Here is a 25,547-nt window from a genome sequence, read left to right as displayed (position 1 = left end):
CTTATTCATACCGAGGTTGCAGAGTGGTTTACAATCTCTTCTAAGCGCTGATGAAAAGCTGGCTGGATCTCTAGGTTGCACAATCCGCCTGACTTTAGCGTCCCTTCTGCTTCTGTGATTCGGCTGCAGCATTGGAGGGTGCACAGCTTGGACCAGCAGCACCACCATACCACGGGTCTGTGAATGCCAGCCATGCAATGGAGACACATTGCAGTGAATAGAGAGATCATTGGTTAGAAATATCCACTCTTTATCTACCGAGAGCCACCTATGACAGCAGCAGACTGAGCACTTTTATGGCCGTGATTTGTGTCTTGTTGCCATCTACATTCTGCATTCTGAAGCAACAACAATCACTTGTGGGAATTCACATCCAAACTGTGTTCACGTGGTGAATTTGTTAGGTTTTAAGCCGCGATTTTGTGAAACTGGAAATATTTTAACATTTCCCATACCCTCCACTTCCAGTTTTCATATCAAACAGTCAGTTTGGGGGGTAAAAAAGGGGGTGCAGCTAAGCTGGCAGGGCTGTGAGAGGAGAGCTGCAAATGTGTTTGCAATCAAACTCAGTTCAGCTCTACTACCCCTCACCCACACTGACTGCAGTGAGATGGAAGCCGGAAGTGTTTGTAATCACACTCAACTCGGTTTTATCCTGCACAGTAGCTGAAAGAAGGGCTGCCTGTTATTAATGTCTTACCCAGCAGAAAGCCTGTTCTAAGATTTTCTTGGGGCTTGTTCTTTTTTTCCTTTGTGTGATGCGTCCTGCTCAAGATTGGTCTATGACATGCAGGGGAAAAAGGAAACACCCCCCAAAAATTAATCTCTGATAACGCCCCCTTGGATTTAATGTAAATATAACCCAAACTCTACAAACTAATATCTCCACAAGAGAGAAGAAATAAACCAATAAAAATGTTTTATTACTATTTGCAACCGCTATTATATGATGTGGCCAGTTTAACTTGCTAAAACTGTCCCCTTCCTGGGCCCATACACACTAACTCATAACTCACTAACTCGTACTAGCATTTATTGTCTCTTCCGAGAGAATCTGATCAATTATGGTAATGACTGATCAGAGTTTGAGCCGAGTGTCATTTTACTGTGAACGGAGTCACTCATCTGAGAGAATCATAGCACAGGTGAGAAGACTGAGAACTTAATTTCTCCATCTTCTCCATTGTCTGTGTCCGCATAAATTGGATGCACTCGGATGGCATCTGAGTGCAGTCCGATGTTTTACACGCATCCATAGACTTGAATAGGTGTGTGCGAGCCAAATTCTGTAACCACTCGCACCATCGCAGATCTGCACTGCCCCATAGAATAAAATGGTTTCGAAATGCTATCCAATTAAATAACGGGTAGCACTCGTCCGAGTTGTATGTTCGTGTGAGCGAACCCTTAAAGTACCGTAAGTTAAACTCCCTTTAAATGTATATATATTTTTAACGATAAGAGCCAAAGTTAAAAAAAAAAAAAAAAAAGTTTCCAACCTCTGGCATGAAATTGCACTGTTCCTGTATTTTGTTTTATTTCCCCTCCTTGTGCAGAAAGATAGACTACTCCCTGATATGTCGCACCCTTCTGCTCCACCAAGGTGTGTTTATCTGACAGTTCTCCAAGAATGTTTGCTTAGGGATGGTGGAATCCAGCCATCTTTGTATTTTACAATTCTAAAACGATTTTTAATTTTGACAAAGTAATGAAGGCAGATATGTTCTTATCATTTCTTCTGTTTTGCTCTAATGTTTAAACCTGCTTTTCTGTATTTCAGGAGAAGCAAAGATGGGGGAAATTACAGCCACGTCGGGTGGGTAATAATATTTACTTCTTATTTGAATTCCTATCCTAAGAAGTAGACAGTAATCCACGTTTATTGTAGCCCTGCCTTATATAAATGCTTGCCGTGGGACATAGGCATTCAGCCAAACTAATGTTTTCAGTACATAATTCTAATTAAATAATGGATTTCTTTTTAAGAACTGCAAGACGGTTCTCCAATAGCTATTACCATTTTTAAGGCCGCAGTCAGACTGCTTTATAAATCGGAACAGTGTACGGACTGGCTGGCGGCTCAACCCACCCGAGTGTGTGAAAGCTGCATAGAAATGCATGCGGCTGTCAAGCTTAGGTCGGGAGAGCCGCCGGCCGGTCCGTGCAATCTAGTTTTGACTGCGCCCTAATAGGCAGATACCAATGGCAAATAGACTTGCTGTCATTTGATAGTACTCCGGTTGCTACTGCAACCCATACTTCTTCAAACAGCACGCCATTGGTAAGCGGAGCCAGAGTGGTTGGGCGAATGTTGGGATTACAATTTTACAATGTTAGGACTCGGGCAGACTTCCGTATAACTCAGATGAGCGCTATCCGTGGATTTGCCTGATGGCTCTCATGCCCATGTTATTCTATGGTGCCATGGTCAGAAGAAGAAAAAATTGCATCATTCTCAATTTGCCTCTGAGAATCGGATGTCACGTGCTCATTCAACTCTATGGTTCCAAGAAAAACAATTTTCTCTTCACCTCCAAGAAAATAGGATCCCACTCTGATCAGAGTGTGAGTACAGTGCTGTGCAAATTAATTGGGACTAAGCATTTTTTTTTAAGTAAAATCATAAGTTGGTTACCAGTCAGTGATTCAAACCAGTTTTAACTGCTTTGAACAGGCACTCTCACCTGCTCAAAGCAGTTAAAACTGGTTTGAATCACTGACTGGTAACCAACTTATAATTTTATACAGTAGTGAAACAAAGGAGGGCACCACCAAATGAAATGTTGGGATCCTCCTGCAGTCAGCAAAAGACAGATACTATATAGAAGTAGAAAAGCTACTGACCAAAAACAAGCAGGGATCACCAAAACAGTATAGTAAATTTCATTAGACAACCATAAACAACACCAACATAAAAACAATTAAAAGTCATAACACATGACAAATTGTACACTAGGCTCCTAATAAAGCCAAAAAGACATCCCCCATATACCTAAGAAAATGGCTAGGCAGTTAAATGTAATATGAAAGTGGTACAAATAACCTAAAGAGAGCAGTGTGAAATTTGATGTAAAAATTGTAGTAATTGAGTCAAAAAAACAACAATGTCAACATCCCCTATCACTAACAATTATGACAGTAGTACAGAACAATCACAATTCAATGTAATATAAATACCACTAATGAAGCTAAGAGGACAAGCTGAAATAAAGCCAAGGTAAATAAGACCCATGTGTTACATCATCTAACGATAGAGGCACAAAATGCTCTAAAAATCCTGCCCGCAATGTCCTGATAACATTCTTACATATGGGGGAGCTTGTGGAGTGCCCTGCCCGACGCGTGTCGCCACCGCAAGGTGGCTTCGTCAGGGGCTGAAGGGTGTATGCACTGGAAGTCTTATATATACATATCCTAATAGACTTAATAAATAGCAGCTGAGAGGCTTTACCTAGTCAGACGCATTGTATGGAGGCGCGAGGACGCATCATCAGACAGGGCCGGATGCATGACCCGTGACTCCCCACTCCTTCCAGGTAGAAGCAGGAGAGACAAAGTGACTCATGTTGCACATGTGCTGAGAACATGGTGGTCATAGTAACCAGAGGACGCTGGTGTTTAGCGATGGTCAAATATAATGAAACAATAAACATGTGTTACCACTAAACATTGTGCAAATGTGGAGAAGGTAATTGCCACAGTGGTCCTAGAACCTGATCAAATTTTAGAAAATGAAGGCTAAATAGCGCACCCTTGCAATAGGATCAGATATATGAACAACCAGGCGTGGTTATTTCCGGGTAAATGCACCTGTGGTCATTACAAGTGCCCATCATAAACAGACCATGCTGCGCTTACGGCAAGAGAGACTTAATCGTCATGGTGATCAGGAAAGACGCTGGTCATAGTAGTAGATCGGCATACTGGGTCATATAGTCATGAGAATTGAAACAAATCCCCGTTACTAAGATGCGATAAAATGTAACAACAAACGCACACGCCGACACTCCACACAGTCAAACGCACACAGGAGATAATGAAGCGGTGGTGTGCACAGTAGTGAGAATATTGTCTCCCGAAAAAATAAATCAACAAAAGGTCAGACAGTGTGAACAACGCCTATAATGATAAATTACCAAATGAGCGTAGAATAGCTTGTAAAACAAAAAACCTTAATCATGAGAAAAAAAATAGATGCTAATATAAATGAGCTTTTGAGAATAGGCGAATTCACCAGATATTAGTGTGAATCACCCCATAAAATCTGAAAAAGGCTACACACGAGGATCAAAGTCAAAAATGACATTTTATTATCAGGTTATGCATCATGGATAGAGCAAAGGCGAAGACCAGTAATAAGATGGTAGTTAGAGAGTTGCTAAGTGGAATAAAAGGTATACAAGTCCAAGTTATGATTTTACTTAAAAAAAAAAAAAAATCCTTTGTCCCAAATAATTTGCACAGCACTGTAGGATGATCAATCCGATTTTCTTGGATGAGGAGAGTCAACTACATCTGCCTGTAAAGGGGTTGTCCACTACTAGGGCAACCCCTTCTTGATGAAAACGTTGGGCCCCGACAACCTAATAAAGCCCATACTCCCCTCCCGTGCTGGCGCCGTTCCAGTGGTGTCGGCGCTTGCTCTTCTCGGGGCTGTTGTTGTGACGTGACGCCGGCGACCAATCAGCGCTGGCGTCACTGTCTCCGCCTTCGTACATATCTAACATGAAGAGGAAGTCCGGGCTGCAGCTGATCTCTGACTTCCTCTTCCTGCTCAATTCGGCAGGAGGCGGGGACAGTGACGCCACAGCCACCCAGGGTGGGCTATTGGCTCCAAAATTTCAAAATCGTGCACCAATTGGCCATCATTTGGGTTATGTTTAAGCCACACTGTCTGGCCGTACACGAATTGTGGTGGTCTTTTGATAATCCAATACAAAATTAATATCCTGGTAGGTTTTTTTTTTTTTTGCGCCATATTCTGAGAGCGATAACTTTATATTGTGTTCACTATATGGTATGAAAAATATACATTTTATAGCACCAGTTATTGCTGCTCTATTATTTGAATTAATTTGATTAATTTGCCATTTTTGTTCAGCACGATTCTGATTTTTGCCAGAATTGTGTATTCAGTTATTCAGTATTAGTACCTATTTTATAGCAGATTTGAAGATGCAAGACTAAATAAATTCACGTGTACAAGATGAAATGATATCCGGTAGTTTACAGAGATGATGATAAAAAAAATGTGCAAAAAATAAAAATGTACTATTTATCAAAAGATATTATATTCAGAACATGATATATACAGGGTAATGTGTAACCGGTACATAATATACTATTAATTAATGTTCAAAAGTTCATTCTTAAAGGGGTGTTCCAAAGTTATCTCCTATCCCAGTGTTCCTCAACTCCAGTCCTCAAGAGCCACCAACAGATCATGTTTTAAAGATTTTCTTAGTATTGCACAGATGATGGAAATATGTGGACAATGCTTTGGGAATCCTGAATGTCATGCGTTTACTGCAACAGGGAGGAACCAGAAGACCACCATGTCTGATTTCTCCTACGTCTGCACTGTTTAGAGGCACAGCACATTCATATTAAACAATGCAGGCTTCTTTTAGCAGTGCAGAGGTTAATCTGCCCAGTTGAGAGCGTTTGGAAGCTTTCCTGCATTAAGGCTCTCAGCTGTTCACTATTAGCCACTCTCATCTCCTATATAATCTGGGCCCTGACTAGCACTCATTGCCAGAGTTAGCTTATGCTGCATGGTTAGGAGATGGTGGTTTCTGGTTGTTGTTTGAGAAGGTGTTTGGTGGATTTATCTGTGACTGTTGCTTTGTTTTGGGTGTGTGCTAATCCCCTTCTTCTCCTACTCTGGTTTTTCCCCATCCTCCACTCCCCAGTGTTTACCTCCATTGTTTGTGTGACTGTATCTGTATGATTGGTAATTTCCTTTATCCCTGTTCATATTACCTTGTTAGTCTGGTTGGTGTATTATGGTACACTGCTACTCCCCTCTTTCCTGGGAGGGGGAAGAGTACAGACTGATGGTGGATTCAGGAGCTAAGGCAAGATACATTGCCCTGGCTTCTTCACCATCAGAAGTAATTCGGGGAACAGGGCGAGCTAGGCGGCTCCTAGCATTAGAAACAAAATAGGAGTCCCTGGACACCTGACAACAGAGTCGTGACACTGAAAACATGATCCATTGGTGGGTCTGGAGGACTGAAGTTGGGGAACACTGTCCTATCCAAAGGATAGGACATAACTTCAATTGCTGGAGGTTCAACCGCCATGGCCCACACTGATCCCAAGAATCTGGACTATGAAGAGCCCTTGCCAAATGGAGCAGAGGTCGGTCAAGTGCACTACTGCTCCATTTATTCATAATGTGGTCGCCAGAGACTGCCAAGATGTAGCAGCAGTGTGCTTGACCGACCTCTGCTCCATACAGAGCTCTTCAGTTCCCAAATTCTCAGGATCGGTGGGGGCCAAAGCGGATGGACCTCCATCGGTTGGAAAGTTATCCCCTATCACTTGGATAGGGGATAACGTTTTGACTTCCGAACACCCCTTTTAAAGGGAACCTGTCACCCCCCCAGGCGTTTTTAAGTAAAAGAGCCACCTTGTGCAGCACTAATGCTGCATTCTGTCAAGGCTCTGTTACTTAGCTTCCGTTCCACCGCAGAAATTGTCGTTTATAAAATTGTTCAAAAATACCTGAAATTTGACAGGGGGGCAGGTCTTTCTCCCTCTGACAGATGCCTTGCATCCATCAGTCATTTCGTATTTGGCGCCGCCTCCTCAGTTTTCTTTTAAAATGCTGGCGCCTGCGCTGTACTATAGTTCGTGGGCATGCGCAGTTAGCGCTGCCCGACGTGCCCGTGGTCTCAGATCACATCCTGGCCTTCATATCGCGCGACCACAGGTCCCGCCCTGCAGACTGCGGGGCTGGGAGTCTTGGACATGCGCAGTGGTTATCTGTGGCTCTCATGCCCGAGATTCCTAGCCCCGCAGTGTGAATAAATCATAAGCGACTGCGGGGCGGGATCTCAGGCCCGCGTGATATGAAGGCCAGGATGTGATCTGAGAGCACGGGCACGTCGAGCAGCGCTAACTGCGCATGCCCACTAAACTACAGTACAGCGCAGGCGCCAGCATTTCAAAAGAAAACTGAGGAGGTGGCGCTAAATACGAAATGACTGATGGATGCGAGGCGTCTGTCAGAGGGGGAAAGACCTGCCCCCTGTCAAATTTCAGGTATTTTTGGACAATTTTATAAACGATTATTTCTGCGGTGGAACGGAAGCTAAGTAACAGAGACACCTTGACAGAATGCAGCATTAGTGCTGCACAAGGTGGCTCTTTTACTTAAAAACGCCTGGGGGGGGTGACAGGTTCCCTTTAAGAATGAACTTTTAAACTTGAGAACACCCCTTTTTAAAGAATTATTGAAAGTGGAAAGAATTTGAACTTTGTAAAATTCTGCGTAACATTAGGTATGAAATATCTGGCACAGTAATGACCCACGTCTCCATGAGAATATTTCCTCCCTAGAATAACAGGAAGCTCTCGGAACAAATACGTTCCTTCCTAAGGAAAATATTTATTTCGATAGTTTGCGTTCTTAAAAGTAGCAAAGCCCAAGTGTTGGAGCGCCAGCTAGAAATACAATGATTGTAAAGTGTTTATTTTTTTTTTTTTTTTTTAGTAGGAAATCATGGTACATCTAAGTTTTCCCTAAAAATGGAATGTAAGGGTAAGTTAAACCAATAAACTGTTTGGTGTGCTAAATCTGTTCTTTGTAAATGTTTCACTAATCCTGCCCACCATAGTTTGATTTCAGTCTGATAAGATCGTTAGAGAGCATCTATTGCTATATTTATATATTTTTTTCCAAAATTATGAATCATGGTACTAATGGCGCCTTTAGGCTGTGTGCCCACGTAGCGGTTTTTTAAGCGTTTTTGATGCGTTTTTCGGGGTCAAACCGCATCAAAACCGCTTAAAAGAAGCATCCCATTCATTTAAATGCATTTTGGCGTTTTAGTGCCAATGGATGTGTTTTTTACCGCTAAGGAAACGCTCAGCGGTGAAAAACGCAGCATGTTCATTAATTTCCGCTTAGGTCCGCGTTTTTGGCTATTTCCTATAGTCCAAAAGACACGCTGAAAAAATCGCGGAAAAAACTCGCGGAAAAAAAACGTGCGTTTTCTGGGAAGGAGAACCCGTTTCCTGAGCGTTTAAAAAAAACGCTACTTGGGCACATAGCCTTACACTATATTTTTCACATTCCTTTTCTTAAAAAGTTGACACAAATTTCAGCAGAAAGTATCCTCTCCAATTTTTTACAAAAAATATTCAGATAAATATATATTTTTTTTAATTTTTACATGTATTTTTTTCTTAATTTTTTTGACCACATAATTAAAATAAAATACATAAAAAATAGAAATATTGCAAGCGTCCTTTCCCCTTCTGCACCCTCAGCTCAGAGCTCTCAGCAGCTTCTTCATTAATTGCTTATAGGACTGCCGGAGATAACGGAGTACATTGTGAGTACAGATGGGAATAACCCTTTAAAGGGAATCTGTCGCCAGGTTTTTGCTACCCCATCTGAGAGCAGCATAAAGTAGGGGCAGAGACCCTGATACCAACGATGTATCAAATAGTTTATTCAGTGCAGCAGTTGTGATGCAATCAGAGTTTTTATATGCAGCATGAAGAAAGCCTCCCTCGCCCACACCAGGCTCTCTATGCACATTGTACAGTCATGGCCGAAAGTGTTGGCACCCTTGAAATTGTTACAGAAACTGAAGTATTTCTCCTGGAAACCTAATGCAATTGCATATACAGTTATGCATGTTTATTTCCTTTTGTGTGTATTGCAGCAACACAAAAACACAGAGAAAAACAGGCAAATTGGAAATAATTTCACATAAAAACCCCTAAAATGGGCTGGACAAAATTGTTGTCACCCTCAACCTAATATTTTGTCACCCCCTTTGGAATAAATAACTACAATCAATCACTTCCTATAATCATCAACAAGCTTCTTACACCTCTCACCTGGAATTTTGCACCACTCTTCTTTTGCGAACTGCTCCAGGTCTCTCATATGTGAAGGCGCCTTCTCCCAACAGCAATTTTAAGATCTCTCCACAGGTGTTCAATGGATTTAGTTCTGAACTCATTGTTGTCACTTCAGGACTCTCCAGCGCTTTGTTTTCATCCAGTTCTGGGGGTTTCTTGTCATTGACCTGCTGGAAGACCCATGTCATAGGATGCAAACCCAGCTTTCTGACACTGGGCACTATATTGTGACCCAAAATACTTTGGTAATCTTCAGATTTCATGATGCCTTGAACATAGTCAAGGCACCCAGTGCGAGAGGCAGCAAAACAACCCCAAAACATCTTTTGAACCTCCACCATATTTGACTTTAGGTACTGTGTTCTTTTTTTTTGACGGCCTCATTCCGTTTTCAGTAAACATTAGTGATGTGCTTTACCAAAAAGCTTTATCTTAGTCTCATCTGTCCAGAGACAGGTTTCACAGAAGGATTTTGGCTTACTTATGTACATTTTGGCAAACTGCAGTCCTTTTTTTATGTCAGCAGTGAGGTCCTCCTGGGTCTCCTGCCATAGTGCTTCATTTCATTCAAATATTTATGGATAGTTTGCGCTGACACTGATGCACCCTGAGCTTGCAGGACAGCTGTAATTCCTGTGGAACATGATTGGGGCTGCTTTTCCACTGTCCGGACTATCCTGCGTTGCAGCCTTTCTTCAATTTTTCTCTGCTGTCCACGTCCAGGGAGATTAGCTATACTGCCATGGATTCTAAATAGTTATGAGTGATTGTGCTTTGATAAGGTGTTATCTGAGTGTGCTCGTGTCCTAATCGAGTATTTTCGGCAAGCTAAAAAAATGCTTCTTGTGGCTGTTCAACAGCCGCAGCACATGCAGGCATTGCCTAACAAACAGGCAATCCCTGCATGGATTTTGGCTGTCAAACAGCCACGAGACATGCCGCTACGGCGGCTCGAGTTTTTTTTTTTTTTTTTAGAGCACGCCAAAAATGCTCAGTTAGGACATGAGCACGCTCACTCATCACTAGTTGTAAACTTCTTGATTTATGTTGTGCACCGTGGACAAAGGAACAACAAGATCTCTGGAGATGGACTTGTAACCTTGAGATTGTTGATATTTTTAAACAATTTTGGTTCTTAAGTCCTCAGACAGTTCTCTTCTCCTCTTTCTGTTCTCTATGCCTAGTGTGGCACACACAGTTCAAATATTGAGTCAACTTCTCCCCTGTTTATCTGGTTTCAGGTGTCACTTTCATGTTGCCCACACCTGTTACTTGCCACAGGTGAGTTTAGCGAACATCATATGCTTGAAAAAAAAATTTCTCTGGCCCATTTTTGTGGTTTAGTGTGAAATTGTGTCCAGTATGCCTTTTTTCCCTCTGTTTTTTTTTTGTGTTCCAATACACACAAAGGAAATAAACTTGTATAACGAAACATTTCATTTCAATAATTTTCTGGGAGGAATATTTCATTTTCTAGAACAAGTTCCAGGGTGCCAACAGTTTCGCTATGTCTCCATATTGACAGTAAGCTGCTATTCACTACTGGGGTCAGAGCTGAACCAGGATGCGCTTGAGCACTAGTCTGGACAGTGATAATCTCCTGCTGATAAAACACTCTTTGTGTTGAAACAACAGCATACACCCTAATAAGTGACACATTGCTGAAATCAGTGTCTCAGCCTCTACCTGTCCTCAGTTACATAACAAAAGCCTGCTGTCAGTTTCCATTTAAGTGATTTGAGGAAGTTTGCTTGCAAAAGAAATATTCTCAGATAACCTAGTTTACCACCATAAGGCTGTGTGCACACGTTGTGTTTTTGAAGTGTGGATTTGTCACAAAACCTTAAGGGAATCCTGAAGTCTTGTGCACACGTTACTTTTTTGTGCTTTGCAGATTTGGGGGAGATTCAAAACTGCAGCATGTAAATTGTGGCAGCGTTTTTTTCACCCATTGACATCAATGAAGTCAGTCAAAAACGTTATAAAAACGCAGGTATAAAAATGATTGCGGATTTGCTGCAAATGCATTTTTATACATCGCTGAATGCTGTATAGATAGACAGACAGATATATAGACATGTAATTGCACAACCCCCCCAACATATTGTAAAATTGTACCCTGTGGAGGTTATTGGACAGCTTTTTATGATTAAATAAATGAAAAAAAACAACTTTCCCCACCCCCATTTTTTTGTAACCAGCAAAGGTAAAGCAGACAACTGCAGGCTTATATTATCAAGCTGGGAAGGTATGGTTATTGGGCGCTTCCCAGCCTAAAAATACCAGCCAACAGCCGCCCAGGAAGTGACATATCACATTTGATAGGCAGGTAAATAGTGTTGCCTGTTTTGCTATGCTAATATTTATTTAATCATAAAAAGCTGCTTAATTGTAATTATGCAATTATGTTTATATGTCTGTGTATACAGTGGCATGTAAATGTCTGGGCACGCCTGGTCAAAATTCATGTTATTGGGAACAGTTAAGCAAGTTGAAGATGACATGATCTCTAAAAGGCCTAAAGTTAAAGGTGACAGATTTCCTTTGTATTTAGGCAAATATGTATTGTAATTTTTTCATTTTAAAAATTACAAAAAGGAAGATGGGCCAATGCAAAAGTTTAGGCACCCTTGGAGATGTGTGTGCCCAGATAACTTTGACCAATGTTTCAGACCTTAGTTAGCCTGTTAGAGTTATGAAATGTTCACTATCATCGTTTGGAAAGTCCAGGTGATGCAAATCTCCCAGCTTTATAAAACCACAGCCTCCTCTAACTTTGCGCCAAAAAACAGCAGCCATGGGTTCTTCTAAGCAGCTTCTTGGCACTCTGGGAATGGTGAAGGCCCACAAAGCAGGAGAAGGCTATAAGAATATACCAAAGCGATTTACAAGTTTCCCTTTCCTCAGTTCAAAATGTAATTAAGAAATGGCAGTTAAGAGGAGCAAAGGAGGTGTTAGGCGTCGGGTACCTGTCGCTGCACAGCAGGAATCCCGAGCCTTGCCTTCAGCGGTCTCCCATTCCTCTCCGGCCGCGGAGGAGGCTGCTCAGCAGACTCATCGATCCTGGCGCTCTGCTCAGACTAGCACTGTGGGTTTGGTTGCTGCTGCTGAAAACTTTGTGAATGATATATTCAGGTATATGCTTACCACCTCGGTATTTAGTAGTCTATCTGGATGATATTCTCGTCTACTCTCCAGATGTCGACTCCCACCGGAGAGATATAAGAAAACTTTGCGACCTCCAGTGGGCAAACTCCCTCTGACAAGTTGGAGAAGTGTGTGTTTGAGCATGAGTCCTTGCCTTTCCTGGGCTATATCATCTCCGCCCAGGGATTGGCCATGGATCCTGCTAAGCTACAGGCGGTGATGGATTGGCAGGAGCACCATTCTCTCAAAGCGGTGAAGTGCTTTATGGGGTTCATAAACTACTATCGCCAATTCATCCCCCACTTCTCGACTTTGGTAGCCCCCTTGGTGGCCCTCACCAAGAAGGGCACAAATCCCAGGTTGTGGTCGGTGTCTGTCTCCAAGGCCTTCTCCTCCATTAAGTCCCATTTCGCTATTGCTCCCATTCTACATCGCCTTGATGTAGATAAGCCCTTCATACTGGAGGTGGTTGCCTCTTCTGTCTGTGCTGGAGCGGTCCTTTTCCAGAAGGACACGCAAGGTCGGAAGCAGCCATGCTTCTTTTTATCCAAGACCTTTACACCGGTGGAGAGGAATTATTCCATCGGGAACAGGGAATTGCTAGCGATGAAATTGGCCTTTTCGGAGTGGAGACACCTCCTGGAGGGGGTCGCCACCCTTTTCAGGTGTTCACCGACCACAAGAACTTGGTGTATTTGCAAACGTCCCAGCGGCTGAACTCTCGCTAGGCCAGGTGGTCCCTGTTCTTCTCCTGGTTCCATTTTACCCTACATTTTCTCTCCGGGGAGAAGAACGTCCGCGCTGATGCTCTTTCTCGCTCTGTGGTGTCATCGGAGGAGGAGCCTCGGCTGATTGTCCCATCCGAGAGCCTGAGGACCGTGGCTCCGGTCGCCCTTGAGTCAGTTCCTCCGGGCAAAACATTTGTCCCTGCCCGTCTGCGACCAGAGGTCCTCTCTTGGGCTCACTCATCCAGGGTGGGTGGACATTTTGGGACAAAACGGACCTCTGAGCTCCTGGCGAGGACATACTGGTGGCCGCATATGGCCCGTGACGTCAGGGACTATATTCAGGCATGCGTCTCTTGCGCCCAGGATAAGTCTCCTCGGCAGCGGCCCGCTGGGCTACTTTACCCCCTGCCGGTAGCGGACAGGCCCTGGGAGATGGTTGGTATGGACTTTGTGGTGGGACTGCCCAAGTCCAGTGGCAGCACGGTCATTTTGGTGGTCACCGACCATTTCTCCAAGATGGTGCAACTGGTACCTCTCTCCCGGTTACCTTCTGCACGGGGCCTGGCAGTGTTGTTCATTAAGCACGTTTTCCGCCTGCACGGTATGCCGGACAAGGTTGTCAGCGACCGGGGTCCCCAGTTTGCGTCTCGGTTCTGGAGAGAGCTCTGTAGCCTGCTCAGCATTGAGCTAAATCTCTCCTCGGCCTATCATCCCGAGACAAATGGGTTGGTGGAGAGAGCCAACCAGACCTTGGTCACATATCTACGACATTTTGTCTCGGTCAGGCAGGATGACTGGGCATCCTTGTTGCTGTGGGCGGAGTTCACTTTGTACAATGCTGTGGCCGATTCCACTGGTCAGACCTCATTCCTCCTTAATTACGGCCAGCATCCGCACGTCCCTGTCCCTATGCCCGTGTCGTCCACCGATTCCAGGGTGGCAGACTGGGCAATGGAGGCACGTGACATTTGGGATCGCACTCAGGATGCCATCTGGGCCTCCAAGGAGAGAATGAGGGCCTCCGCTGACACGTTCCGGCGCCCCGCTCCGACTTTTGCTCCTGGCGACGTATTGTGGCTCTGCGGGTCGAGTCCACTAAATTCGCACCTTGTTACATTGGCCCCTTCAAGGTCCTTGAGCAGATCAATCCGGTGGTCTACTGTCTGGCCCTTCCACCACACTTGGCTATCACTGACACCTTCCACGTGTCCCTCCTTAAGCCTGTCAACATGTCCCGGTTCTCCGAGTCATCTGCCGGGACATCAGACCTGTCCTTGGACGAGTTTGAGGTTAATGCCATTGTGGGATGCAGGCTGATACGTGGAAAAAAGTTTTATTTGGTGGACTGAAAGGGTCATGGTCCAGAAGCTCAGACCTGGGAGCCAGTGGAGAACATCCACGCTCCGCTTCTCGTTGCGGCATTTGAGCGTAGCGAGGCTTAGAGAGGAGGGGGCTCTAGGAGAGGGGGTAATGTTAGGCATCGGGTTCCTGTCGCTGCACAGCAGGAATCCAGAGCCTTGACTTCGGCAGTCTCCCATTCCTCTCCGGCCGCAGATGAGGCTGCTCAGCAGACTCGTCAATCCCGGCGCTCTGCTCTGACTAGCACTGTGGGTTTGGTTGCTGCTGCCACCTCTGGTCCAACTATAACAACGCATGCTGGTCAGCAGCGAGCTACTCCAGGGACTAAGTCCTCCTTTCACTCTACTGAGCATGCCTGTGGGACGATCTCTCATTGGAGATCAGAGGTCACATACTCAGGTCCTTCTCCAGCTCGGATTAGACCATCAGGAAGGTACCGGATGGACGCTGCTATAAAGGGTTTGCATGGCCGCTTGGCCATGCGCTATTATAGACAGTAATTGGTAGTGATGTGTGTGATGATGGATGCTTGTGAACTGCTAAATGACTCATTATGAAACCCCTTCCCTTTGATACATATGTTGGTAGGGTTTAGAGTCCTGAGTCAGCGCCGAGCGGTGGCACGGCACAGCGCCGCAGTGCTTACAGCTTCTCTCACACGTTATGCCAGGGAGTGTCATCTGCACGAGACACCTCTGTACTGCATACGCCGCAGTGTCCGTATCAGCGGTGCCGTGCGCAGTTACTGCACTTTCCAGCTCTAAGCTTAGGCTGGTTAGTGGCATCCGCCAGGGTGGCGCTGTACGCACGCAGAGGGGTAACACAACTGTCGGCTGCACCCTGTGACTGCTAACAGGGCACAGCGTTTCTCTATGGTTAATCCCTGGCACCGCAGTAGCGGTTCCCTAAGCCGTAGTCTGTGAGGTAACAGGCTTCGGTGTCTATTTCTACGGCTCTGTGCTGTAACAGAGTTCGCTCCTGCGCACACCAGGTCAGCGATTACTCCGCCGGTGTTCAGCTAGTGTCCGCTATTACCGAGCAGCAGTTTACCATCTCTGCACGGTGGACTCCGGGTTGCAATCGCACTTTATTATATTTTATATTTAGTGCGATCCGCAACCCTAACAGGAGGTCAAGATAAGGTCTGGAAGACGAAGCAAAATTTCAGTGAGAGATGCTTGTAGGAATGCTAGAGAGGCAAATCAGAACCGCTTGACTACAAAAAACTTTCAGAAAAATGTAGCAGACTCTGGAGTTGTGGTGCATAATTTTACTGTTTATAGACACCTGTAAAAATATGACCGTCATGAAAGAGTCCTCATCAGAAAACCTCCTGCGTCCTCACCATAAAATTCAGCGTCAGAAGTATGCAGAAGAATATCTAAACAAGCCGGATACATTTTGGAAACAAATCCTGATGGCCGATGAGGTTAAAATAGAACTCTTTGGCCACAATGATCAAAGGTATGTGCGGGGAAAAAGGGCCCAGAATTTCAGGAAAAGAACATCTCGACAACCCTTAAGCATGGGGGTGAATCAATAATGCTTTGGGAGGGGGGTGTTGCAGATAATGGAACAGGGAACATTTCATGGGTAGATGGAAGAATGGATTCAACGAAATTTTAACAAATTCTTGATGCAAACATAACACCATCTGTAAAAAAAAAAGCTGAAATGAAAATAGGATGGCTTCTACAAATGGATAATTATCCAAAACACAAGTCAAAATCCATAATAGACAACCTCAAAAGGTGCAAGCTGAAGGTTTTACAATGGCCCTCACAGTCCGCTGATCTGAACATCATTGAAAATCTGTGGCTAAACCACAAAACAGCAGAGCATGCAAGACGACCCAGGAATCTCACAGAACTGGAAGAATTTTTCAAGGAAGAATGTATGAAAATCCCTCAAACAATAACTGAAAGCCTCTTGTCTGGCTACAAAAAGCATTTACAAGCTGTGATACAGTGCCTTGCAAAAGTATTCGGCCCCCTGGAACTTTTCAACCTTTTCCCACATAATCATGCTTCAAACATGCTTCAAATGTGAATTTTTGGTGAAGAATCAACAACAAGTGGGACACAATTGTGAAGTTGAACGAAATTTATTGGTTATTTTAAATTTTTGTGGAAATTCAAAAACTGAAAATTGGGGCGTGCAATATTATTCGGCCCCTTTACTTTCAGTGCAGAAGACTCACTCCAGAAGTTCATTGTGGATCTCTGAATGATCCAATGTTGTCCTAAATGACTAATGATGACAAATATAATCCACCTGTGTGTAATCAAGTCTCCGTATAAATGCACTTGCTCTTTGATAGGCTCAGGGTTCTGTTTGAAGCACAGAGAGCATCATGAAGACCAAGGAACACAACAGGCAGGTCCGTGATACTGGTGTGGAGAAGTTTAAAGCCGGATTTGGATACAAAATGATTTCCAAAACTTTAAACATCCCAAGGACACTGTGCAAGCGATCATATTGAAATGGAAGGAGTATCATAGCACTGCAAATCTAGCAAGACCTGGCCGTCCCTCTAAACTTTCATCTCAAAAAAGAAGACTGATCAAGATGCAACCAAGAGCCCATGATCACTCTGGATGAACTGCAGAGATCTACAGCTGAGGTGGGACAGTCTGTCCATAGGACAACAATCAATCGTACACTGCACAAATCTGGCCTTTTATGGAAGAGTGACAAGAAGAAAGACAGTTCTCAAAGATATCCATAAAAAGCCTTGTTTAAAGTTTGCAACGAGCCACCTGGGAGACACACCAAACATGTGGAAGAAGGTGCTTTGGTCAGATGAAACCAAAATCAAATGTTTTGGCAACAATGCCGAACGATATGTTTGGCGTAAAGGCAACACAGCTCATCACCCTGAACACACCATCCCCACTGTCAAACATGGTGGTGGCAGCATCATGGTTTGGGGCTGCTTTTCTTCAGCAGGGACAGGGAAGATTAATAAAATTGATGGGAAGATGGATGGAGCCAAATACAGGACCATTCTTGAAGAAAACCTGTTGGAGTCTGCAAAAGACCTGAGACTGGGACGGAGATTTGTCTTCAAACAAGACAATGATCCCAAACATAAAGCAAAATCTTCAATGGAATGGTTCACAAATAAACGTATCCAGGTGTTAGAATGGCCAAGTCAAAGTCCAGACCTGAATCCAATCGAGAATCTGTGGAAAGAGCTGAAAACTGCTGTTCACAAACGATCTCCATCAAACCTCACTGAGCTCGAGCTGTTTGCCAAGGAAGAATGGGCGAGAATTTCAGTCTCTCGATGTACAAAACTGATAGAGACATACCCCAAGCAACTTGCAGCTGTAATCGCAGCAAAAGGTGACGCAACAAAGTATTAAGTTTAAGGGGCTAAATAATATTGCACGTACCACTTTTCAGTTTTTGAATTTCCACAAAAATGTAAAATAATCAATAAATTTCGTTCAACTTCACAATTGTGTCCCACTTGTTGTTGATTCTTCAGCAAAAATTTACATTTGGTATCTTTATGTTTGAAGCATGATATGTGGGAAAAGGTTGAAAAGTTCCAGGGGGCCGATTACTTTTGCAAGGCACTGTACTTTCAAAAGGGGCTGCTACTAGGTGCTAACCATGCAGGGTGCCCAAACTTTTTCGGCCCTTTTGCCTTTTTGTAATGTTTAAAATGTAAAAGTAGAAATATTATATATATATATATATATATATATATATATATATATATATATATATATATATATATATATATATATATATATATATATGTGTGTGTGTATATATACATTGCCTAAAATAGAAAGGAAATGTGTCATCTTTTAACTTTAGGCCTGTTAGAGGACATTTCATCTTGAACATGCTCCTAACTGTTCACAATAACAATCATGTTGACCAGGGGGTGCCCGAACTTTTACATGCCACTGTGTATATATATCTTTATCTCTGTCTATTATCTACTGTATATCTATAGCATTCATTGCGGTCCAAAAACACTGCAAAAATGGGTGTTTTTCCTGCCAAGAGATGCAGAAATTTCTGCATGCAAATTCTCAGTGTGCACATAGCCTGACTAAACAGGTGAAGTATTCCATACAGATACAGTTAGCAGCGCATGACACAAGCTAACATAATATCACAGTATTTTCTGACTTGTGTTGCATAACCTTTTCCTAAACTCTACCTATTTGCTATATTTTTTGTATGCATGTAGTAAATATTTACTGCATGTCGATATGTTATATGGTGCAATACTTTTACATGGTAACACTGGTGTGCTAATCTCGCTGCATACTGTAGTGCCTACTGCAGGCTGTCTGCAAATGTTTAGGAACTGCTTGCTCCCAGTATTGTGCTTTATTCCTGCCTGTAGCTGGGCTAAGTGCCCCCATTAATGTACCTGCTTTGTGCTCCCAAATACTATTGTTCTAAGAAACTAACTTCCCATCCTCATGGTTGAGACCACTGGCATTGAAGGCTTCGAGCTTGAAGGGGTAGTCGCAACCTTCAGGAGCACACAACTCCCCCAGCCGCTTCATTTTCTTGCTGCTTGGGGTGCGCACACTCCTACCTGAGTTGCAGCTCTACCTGAGCAGCGTCGTTCTTCTGCAGAACTGTCAGTGCGCTTGTTTTTAGCTTTACACTGTAATCTTGATATTTGCTTATAGAGTGGACAGCATCTTAGAACAAACTCTGCAGATCTTGAAGAGAACTGCACTGACTAAACAGTCTGACTCCCCATCTTGTAATTTTTGCAGGACTGATAACAGCAGCAGCCAAATGCTGGCAGGAGAAGTAAAAATGATCCCGGAATCCGAGGCACTGAAAAATCTTTTTCAAAAAAACTTTATTGATAACCAGTGTACACACAACAAAAAAATCATATGCAACGTTTCTTCCACACAGGGCTTTTATCACTTTATTAAAAAGGGTGTGCCTCCATGGCTTGATAAAAGCCCTGCATGGCTGAAACGTATGTAATTTTTCTTGTCTGTACATTGGTATTAATAAAGTGTTTTTTTGTTTTTTTTTAAGGAGATTTTTCAGTGCCTTGGATTCCCGGATCAATTACAATTTTTACAATTTCGTGGAGGGTTGTACCAAGTCTGCATGGACCACATAGTGGTGCATCGGATGTACCTTTTACAAGCTGCTGTGGAGGAGTAAAGTTCATTTTATTATTATGATTTTTTTGTTCATTACTTGCCTAAATAGATAATACCAAATACAAGGGGGAGATATGGTAAGAAATTTAATATAAAATATACTTTATTTAATTACATAAATGATGTGGTTTTATTATTTCTTCTTCAAAACCCCCTTTTTTTTTTTTTTTTTTTGTAGATTCTTGTTTTAAATAAACACTTCTGGTCCAATCCATCAAGCAGTTTCTGCCACAGATCTGGCTTAAAACTTTGAAACGTTGCAAAATGTGTTTAGATGGGAATTTTTTGCGCCGCTAGGATTTAGGGCTTATGCCGACGTCCGTGCAAATCAATCTGATCTCGGACGGCGATGTGCAGACTCCTGACCCCAGCGTTATTGTCACATAGAATTATATGAAGCCGCCATGCTACGAGATTGGACCGATTTGCACGGATGTCTGTATGAGCCCTAAATCCTAGCTGCGCAAAAAGTCGGCACTTTTTTTTTTTTTGCAATTTTACACTTTCTTTAAAAGTGAGCAGGGTTAAAGCTCGAAATGGAATTCGGGCTGCCCCTTTAATGCAGTTTTCTTATCTGACACTAGATGTCAGTACAATCAGCAGTTACCAATGAGCAAGAAAACACACAGCGTGCACATCTGTGCCTAACGGATCCATTTATTTCCACGTAAAACAACGGGGGGGGGGGGGCGACATTTTGACATTTTTATTAGTGTGCATTGGCCAAATAAAAAACAGGCACACCACCAGTCTTTTATACTGTCTTTTATTGTGGTTTTGTGTGTTTTTATTTTATTTTTTTTATGCTCGACAGTAGAGCTGTTAAGATTGGGTTGTAGTGGACGACACATTTAAAAATCTGTTATAAGTTTTGTTTTTTTTAAGGCCCCGAGATTATCCTATAATTCATTTTTGTGCATCTTAGAAGATCCTTGCAGATAAATGAATCATTTAAATCTTTTAAGGAAAAAAAAAAAAGTCCTTTATTTGCACTAAAAAAAGGGAAATAATAGTTCCAAAACATAAAATCTAAAAACATTGGAAAAAAAAAAAATAGATATAATGAAAAAAAGGAAATATCTTTTTGTATAAGCTCCACAATAAAATATATACATAACAGCTGCTCACGGAAGATAAGACCCTCTATACATCTGCGTTTGTCGCTGACTCCCCTGCTTCGCTCCATCATAGCAGCAGAACAGTGACATTGAAGGCGGGACCAGACCCCTTGAATGATGCACAGCTGTAGCGCCCGGTGGACACCATTGATTCTTCAGATTTATGTCATGGTGTCGATCATTTGGACAGAAGCAAATAACATGGCGTCCTGCGCTATTTGTTCTGTTAAATATGATGAAATGTGTATTGGAGCCTCCAACTCTGATGTGATCGTAGCATAACATAGAATTTCAGATGATTCCATAAATAGAATCTGGTGATGGAATCTCTCTCCTTTTTTTCCTGCTTGTCTAAGATACTAATATAACCAAATTGCTAATACAGTCATGGCCAAAAATATTAGCACCCTTGAAATTGTACCAAAAAATTAAGTATTTCTCCCTGAAAAGAAACATGTTTATTCCCTTTGTGTATTGGAACAACACAGAGAAGATAGTAAGAAAGGTAAATTGGACATAATTTCACACACAACCCTCAAAATGGTTCGGACAAAATTGTTGGCACCTTTCCAAAATTGTGGGTAAATATCGTTTGTTTCCAGCCTGTGATGCTTGTTCAAACTCACCTGAGGCAAGTAACAGGCGTGGGCAATATGAAACATTACCCCAGGACCTGATGGAGTGCACTCCCAGGATATTTAAATACAAGGCTAGGACAAAAAAAAACTAAATCTGCCCTATGTTAAAGGGGTATTCCAGATGGAAAAAGTTATCCACATGCTCTCACCATTCTGCTGAAATGGCGTATTTGGCTTTCTCCAGAACGGTATGAGGTGACCTTCTGAAGTGGTCCGTTATAGAAGTATTTTGTGTTTTCTTTCAGCCTCACAAATATTCACTCTGTTGCTCTGGACGGTGCTCAGCATTGCCATGATTATTATAGGTAAGACTTGTGACCATACAGATACATTGGAATATCTTGTTTATTGGCTCTAAATATGAAACTCGATGATTGGAATGATTTTTGTTTTTCACTACAGGATCCATGCACGTCGACAACTGTCCAATCGAGCCCAAAATCCCCATCTACCTGATAGTGGCAGGGGTATTTCACTTATTGGCTTTTGCACTTATCCCGCTGAAAATTGTCGCTGAAAAGTTGGCATATTCCATAGAAAGTGTTCTGGGCATTTTTTCCTTTTCTTGGTTTATTGCAGGTATAATATATGGTGTTTCTTATAACAGAAAAACTTTACTTGCAAAAAAGTAATTCTCTGGGCATATAATATTGGGCAATTCTGGCACTTAGCCTCACTCTTTCCACTTGTCCTGGTGTGGTGGCAAGTGGGGTGATAGTATTGGGGTTGATGTCATCTTTGTATTATCAGGTGACATCAAGCCCAGACGTTAGTAATGGAGAGGCGTCTATAAGACAACCCCATTACTAACTCCATAGTGATACTGTATAAAAAAACACTCAGAATACAGTAACTGAAATAATGGCACAGACTCATTTAATTAATCTACATATACCAAAAAACATTTATAGTCGCGTCAACATCCAATACACTGAAGCCAATGTCTCCTGTAACAGAATTAAAATATTTACCATCTTCCTCATCTGTTCACCAAGAAGATAATCCATTTGTCCCACGACACGTCTAGCTCTGCTACATCTAGACGGCAGACTACATGGTTTCATGATGCGACTATACAGCCTGCCATACATAAGAGACACTGAGCAGTGTGTGCTACCGCTGCTCAGTTTCATGTCTTGCGGTGAACTCCTATGACCTGACTGACGTCACCGCAAGATAAGTATACAGCTGTGAGCCGATATTAATAGCCTGGGAAGGTACATGGGTGTTACCCCTTTCCCAGGCTATAAACATCGGCCCACAGCTGTCCGTTTTTTCATAAAAAAGACATTAAATCTTTATTTCTCCCTCTTTTATGTATTTTTGCTCTTTTTCCCTCAGGCAGTGTCTGGGTGTTCAGAATTTACCAAGAAAATCCAAGACGCTGTAACGATCTTGTTTACAAATTTGCCTTTGGAATCCTGATCTTCGAGTATATCTTTTTAGCTCTCTTGGTTGCTGTAATCTGCTTGTTCTGCTTCTGTGCTGGAGTCCTGGTAAGTTGTGAGTTTGTACTTTTAGGCCCTTAGATGTCCATTTTTCATGCACCCATTCTATCCCTGTTTTGTCTGTGGGGATGTTCACATGTCCAATTTTTTTATCCGAGTCATGTCTCAGAATTACTCTTGGGCCACATTCACACATCAGTATTTTGTCGATATTTTACATCAGTATTTGCAAGCCAAAACCAGGAGTGGGTGAAAAATACAGAAGTGGTGACGGGTTTCTATTATACTTTTCCTCTGATTATTCCTCTCTTGATTTTTTGGCTTACAAGTACTGATGTAAAATACTGACCAACTACGGATCTTGTGTAGGACCTTGTGTCAAAATTCTGAACCAACCGATATCGACAGGATCAACCAACAGTCTGATGTACATGGGGCGCCACCCTACTCCGACCCCTGCCCCCTCACCATTCGGCCATCAGTTATCTCCCTCGACTAATGGGGCCTTAGCTTGCTGAGTTATCTCTGCTTCAATGGAAGTGGTGTCTCTTATGCCGAAGACAGGATGCGACGTTACTATTTATTTTCCCATTTTCTTTTATTTAGGTGGCATCTTCATCCGAGACTCCTCCCGGAAACCATTCCCCAGAAGACGAAGAAGCCTTGAAATAACATCTGACCTGACCTCTAGATCCCTCAAACCTATTCGATTTTTCTGGGATAGATATAGGGGTGCTGATGAAGGAGACGCAGACATAGAATAGTCTCTGGCCGATATAATCTAGGGCTTTTCTCGTGATCCTTATATGCTTGTTATATATTTTTTTTAAACAATTTTTTCGGCTATGGAAGGAAGCGTCTACGTCGTCATTCTAGATAAAGTTTGTGGAAAAGAGAATTACAGAAAATATCTAATCTATATTTCTGCAAGTCAGATGGAAGTACAAGTATTGCAAATGAAGGTTAGGAGAAATGTGTAAACATATTATATATATATATATATATATATATATATATATATATATATATATATATTTTATATGCGGGTGATGCTTCTCAATTTTAGAATTGCACTGGATCCTACTCCTTCCCAGCCGTCGGGGTAGCACGGAGAGATCACGGCTGTTCTCCAATCCTTCCACTTAGCTTGTGAATGTGCTTAGCGGGAACATTAATCCACTGAACAGCCGTGAATGGTCCGTGCTGGAAAGGAGCTGGACGCGGCGTTCTGGATGCTAAACATGCTCCGCTTTTACTTACATAGAATATCTCGACCCAACTGGTTCCCTTTAAGGGCATTTGTACACTGGTCTGACCTTCATAGTAGTATATTTACTCGTCAGCACCTCTAAAGTCCATGCATCGTCTGATGATGGCAAATATTTATTTGCCTTGCTTTGTTGCACCTTTTTTTTTTTTTTTAGGTCCTAGTGCACACCCGACTATAAACTATATGTTATACCACTTACTATTGGTTTCTGCGTAGTACTAAGTCCTAAATCCCTGATTCTTATTAAGACCATCTACACATTTGCTTTTATTTTTATACTAGATGGCGGCCCGATGCTATCGCATCCGGAGGGCAGTAATGTCATGATGGGGGCAGGCTTTGCAGCGTTGAGAATCTCCCCCCCCCCCCCCGATGTGCTCACCCACCTATCCACTCTCTCTCTCCCCATGTGCTGACTTCTCCCGTCTGTGCTCTCTTCTTTGACCTGTCTATCCCATGTGCTATCCCCCTTGTCTGCTGTCTCTCTCCTTTCTGTACTGTTTATGCTGTCCCGTTTGAGCTGTCTCCCCCCTGTGCTCTGTCTCTCTCACTCCTGTGTCTGACTGTGTACAGAACATACCACAGCTCCTGGGAAGGGGAGGAAGCAAACGACAATACTGACATTATAGCAGGAGATCACAGGATACATTTTGTGGGATAAAATATTGTTTAAAAATAGTCAGTGAAATATTTTACCTCACAAAATGAATCCTCTGTGATCCCCTGCTGTAATGTCAGTATTGTCTTTTGCTTCCTCCCCTGCCCAGGAGATGTGGTATGCTCCGTACACAGTCAGACACAGACAATTTTTAAAATGAACTTTCGTTCGTGGGACAACCCCTTTAATGTGACCGGCTTCCTCTGCCTGTAGACACATTGCGCATCTGCCGCTGGGATCAGCCGAATGATTCACTGCACCTGCGCGGAATTCTTGCAGGCGCATTGCCACGGTGTTCCGCTGGTGGTACTGCGCAAGAGGCTGCGTGAGTGTGAGAGGTGCGTGTGACGTATAGAGTGTGTGTGTGGTGTGACGGTGTTCCGCTGGTGGTACCGCGCAATAGGTTGGTACCATCAGCAGTTTCCATATTGAGACACCCATCACTTGGGTGTCAAAATATGGCGATCGGTGAACTTCCTTCGCTTGGAATTCTGGTATACGGTGACATCTGGACAGAACAGGAAATGAAAACATTACAAGGCAATTATATAAATAGATGTTCATTTTCTGCCTAAATGCAAAATTCAGAAACTTTCTAGATATCATTGTCCAAAAATTTACCCCAATTTTCTGCTGTACAGTCTGCATAACTGTTTCACATAGCTGACTATCCTGCTGAACCCTTTCTTTATTTGCTCCTCTCCACCTTCTCTCAGTGTTATAGATAGCAGGGAAGGGTAGGAAGAGGTACAAGCCTAATCGTACAGTGGAGAGGGGCTAGGAAAGCATCCATATTTTCAGGGAGGAAAATTACACAAGCCGTAGGAGGAAAGGAAAGCGGAGGAATCTGTCATCTAGGCTGCATATGAAGTACTTGCCAACTTTTGATTATTGACATCAGGGAGACCCACAAC

General features: G+C 42.9%; 1 protein-coding gene across 1 annotated transcript in view; it reads left to right on the top strand.

The window, feature by feature from the left end:
- Positions 1-24,173, top strand: part of LOC141058430 (transmembrane protein 272-like) — a 45,017-nt gene extending 20,844 nt beyond the window's left edge. Inside the window, exons 2-7 of the mRNA XM_073554682.1 lie at positions 1,781-1,816; positions 7,721-7,768; positions 21,503-21,562; positions 21,660-21,836; positions 22,599-22,753; positions 23,312-24,173. Coding sequence (XP_073410783.1) covers positions 1,792-1,816; positions 7,721-7,768; positions 21,503-21,562; positions 21,660-21,836; positions 22,599-22,753; positions 23,312-23,377 — 531 coding nt within the window. The 5' untranslated portion in view covers positions 1,781-1,791 and the 3' untranslated portion in view covers positions 23,378-24,173. The remainder of the gene's footprint in view (positions 1-1,780; positions 1,817-7,720; positions 7,769-21,502; positions 21,563-21,659; positions 21,837-22,598; positions 22,754-23,311) is intronic.
- Positions 24,174-25,547: the final 1,374 nt, after the last annotated feature.

Source organism: Dendrobates tinctorius, unplaced genomic scaffold, assembly GCF_039654945.1.
Source record: "Dendrobates tinctorius isolate UK_male_01 unplaced genomic scaffold, ASM3965494v1 ptg000211l, whole genome shotgun sequence".
NCBI lineage: Eukaryota > Metazoa > Chordata > Amphibia > Anura > Dendrobatidae > Dendrobates > Dendrobates tinctorius.
The sequence above is the reverse complement of the archived record's forward strand: the minus strand, read 5'-3'. Positions and strand labels throughout refer to the sequence as shown.